Genomic DNA, 1579 nt, shown 5'->3' with positions numbered 1-1579 from the left:
CCGGCCCCGCCCCCTACCTCCTCCGACAGGAAGGCGGGCTCGCCCATGGCGGCGTTGGCGCAGGGCCCGATGTTGAGGATGCTGTCGCACACCTGCAGGCAGGCAGAGCCGACTCGCGCACGGTGGGGGGCGGGCGGGGTCGGGCAAGGGCGGGCGGGGGCACCCCCGGGCTCACCTCAAAGGAGTAGGTGGCCAACTGCGTGCCCGACTGGGCCTCGCTGCCGTAGACCTCGATCTCGTCCACTTCGTCCTGCGGCGCCGACTTGCTGCCTGCGGCGCCGGCCGGTCACCGGCTGCCGCCCCACCCCGCCAGCACCCCCCTCTCGGGCCTGCACCCACCTGACCAGCCGGTGGCTGCGTCCACGCGCTTCTTCTTGGAGGGCGGCTCCTCCTGTGAGGTGGGAGGGTGGTGAGCGCCCCAAGGCTGGTGAGTGCCGCCGGCCGGGGCGCCCCGAGGCCAGCACCCACCTTGTCAGCCGCCTCGCGGCCGGCGCCCGCGGGGGGTTCCTGCAGCTTCTCCGTGTACTTGAGGAGCAGGGAGTTGCCCAGCCTGGAGCCGAGGAACAGGTACCCGGGCTCCATGGTGACCATCTGTGGGCGGCCTTGGCGGTCAGTGAGGGCCACACGGCCTGCCCGGGCTGCGACGCCCACCGCACCCCGCCCGCCACTCACACTGGTGGTGAGGACGCTGGCGGCCGCCTTGTCAAAGTGGAAGGCCCGCACGCTGCGCATGCCGTCCGTGACCAGGGTCAGCACGTAGCTGCGGAGGGACAGCAAGCTGGGGCGCGGCCGCAACGACGCTCGGGGCTGGGGGGTGCAGGGCTGACCGCGGGCTCACTCACATCTCGCCGCCCTTGAGCGAGATGACCATCTTGTCGTAGGAGATGAAGGCCGCCTGGGCACAGTCCAGGGTGATGCGCACGCCCTCCTGGGTGCCTGTGAGGGACGGTCAGGGCTCCGCAGACCCCGGCCCCCCGCCCCCACCCGCCCGCCCGCACTCACGCAGGGGGAAGGCGGTGGTGCCGGCGGTCAGGCTGTTGAGGGCCACGCCGTAGGGCGGCACGCTCTGGTTCAGGTACAGCAGGGAGTTGACCGCGAAGATCACCACCCCGCCTGCAGGAAGGGCCAGTGGGCGGGGCTCGGGGCCCCCACGCCCACCCGCCCCAAAGGCCCCCACCCCCACCTATGGGCTTGGGCACGGCCAGAGCCTGGGTGCAGTCGAAGGGCAGGCTGGTGAGGGACCAGATGACGGGGTGGACCTTCTGCGTGATGTTCAGGGAAATGGCCACGATGGAGCACGTGTCCTGCCGCACGGCCACGCGCCTGGGGGAGCGGGCGGTCAGCGGGCCGCCAGGCCCACCCCCGCCCGGCCGCCTGCGCGCCCACGCGCCCGGCGCCCTACCCGGGCCAGGTCTGGTTGGGCTCGAACAGGATGAGCAGGGTGGGCTCGTAGTAGCCGTGCAGGAACTGCAGGTCCACGATGTTGAGCAGCTTCTCGTCCAGGGCTCGCACGTCAATGATGTAGCTGGGCAGGAAACTGGACCGCTGCCTGGGGGCGGAGAGGGGCTTCAGCGGCGCC

The 1579-nt window shown here is 72.1% G+C and overlaps 1 protein-coding gene across 1 annotated transcript in view; it reads right to left on the bottom strand.

The window, feature by feature from the left end:
• The window catches only part of CPSF1 (cleavage and polyadenylation specific factor 1, 160kDa), a gene marked incomplete at its 3' end in the record, with an annotated part of 10723 nt that overhangs the window by 4990 nt on the left and 4154 nt on the right, over positions 1 to 1579 (bottom strand). The window contains exons 6-14 of the mRNA XM_012725106.1: positions 1403 to 1545; positions 1184 to 1323; positions 1003 to 1113; positions 843 to 936; positions 673 to 760; positions 469 to 591; positions 340 to 391; positions 176 to 270; positions 18 to 92 (exon numbers count right to left, since the gene is read on the bottom strand). Of these exons, the coding sequence (XP_012580560.1) occupies positions 18 to 92; positions 176 to 270; positions 340 to 391; positions 469 to 591; positions 673 to 760; positions 843 to 936; positions 1003 to 1113; positions 1184 to 1323; positions 1403 to 1545 (921 nt within the window). The remainder of the gene's footprint in view (positions 1 to 17; positions 93 to 175; positions 271 to 339; positions 392 to 468; positions 592 to 672; positions 761 to 842; positions 937 to 1002; positions 1114 to 1183; positions 1324 to 1402; positions 1546 to 1579) is intronic.

Source organism: Condylura cristata, unplaced genomic scaffold (genome assembly GCF_000260355.1).
Source record: "Condylura cristata isolate star-nosed mole 26May11 unplaced genomic scaffold, ConCri1.0 scaffold00015, whole genome shotgun sequence".
Classification (NCBI taxonomy): Eukaryota; Metazoa; Chordata; class Mammalia; order Eulipotyphla; family Talpidae; genus Condylura; species Condylura cristata.
This window is presented reverse-complemented; position numbering and strand designations above follow the sequence as displayed.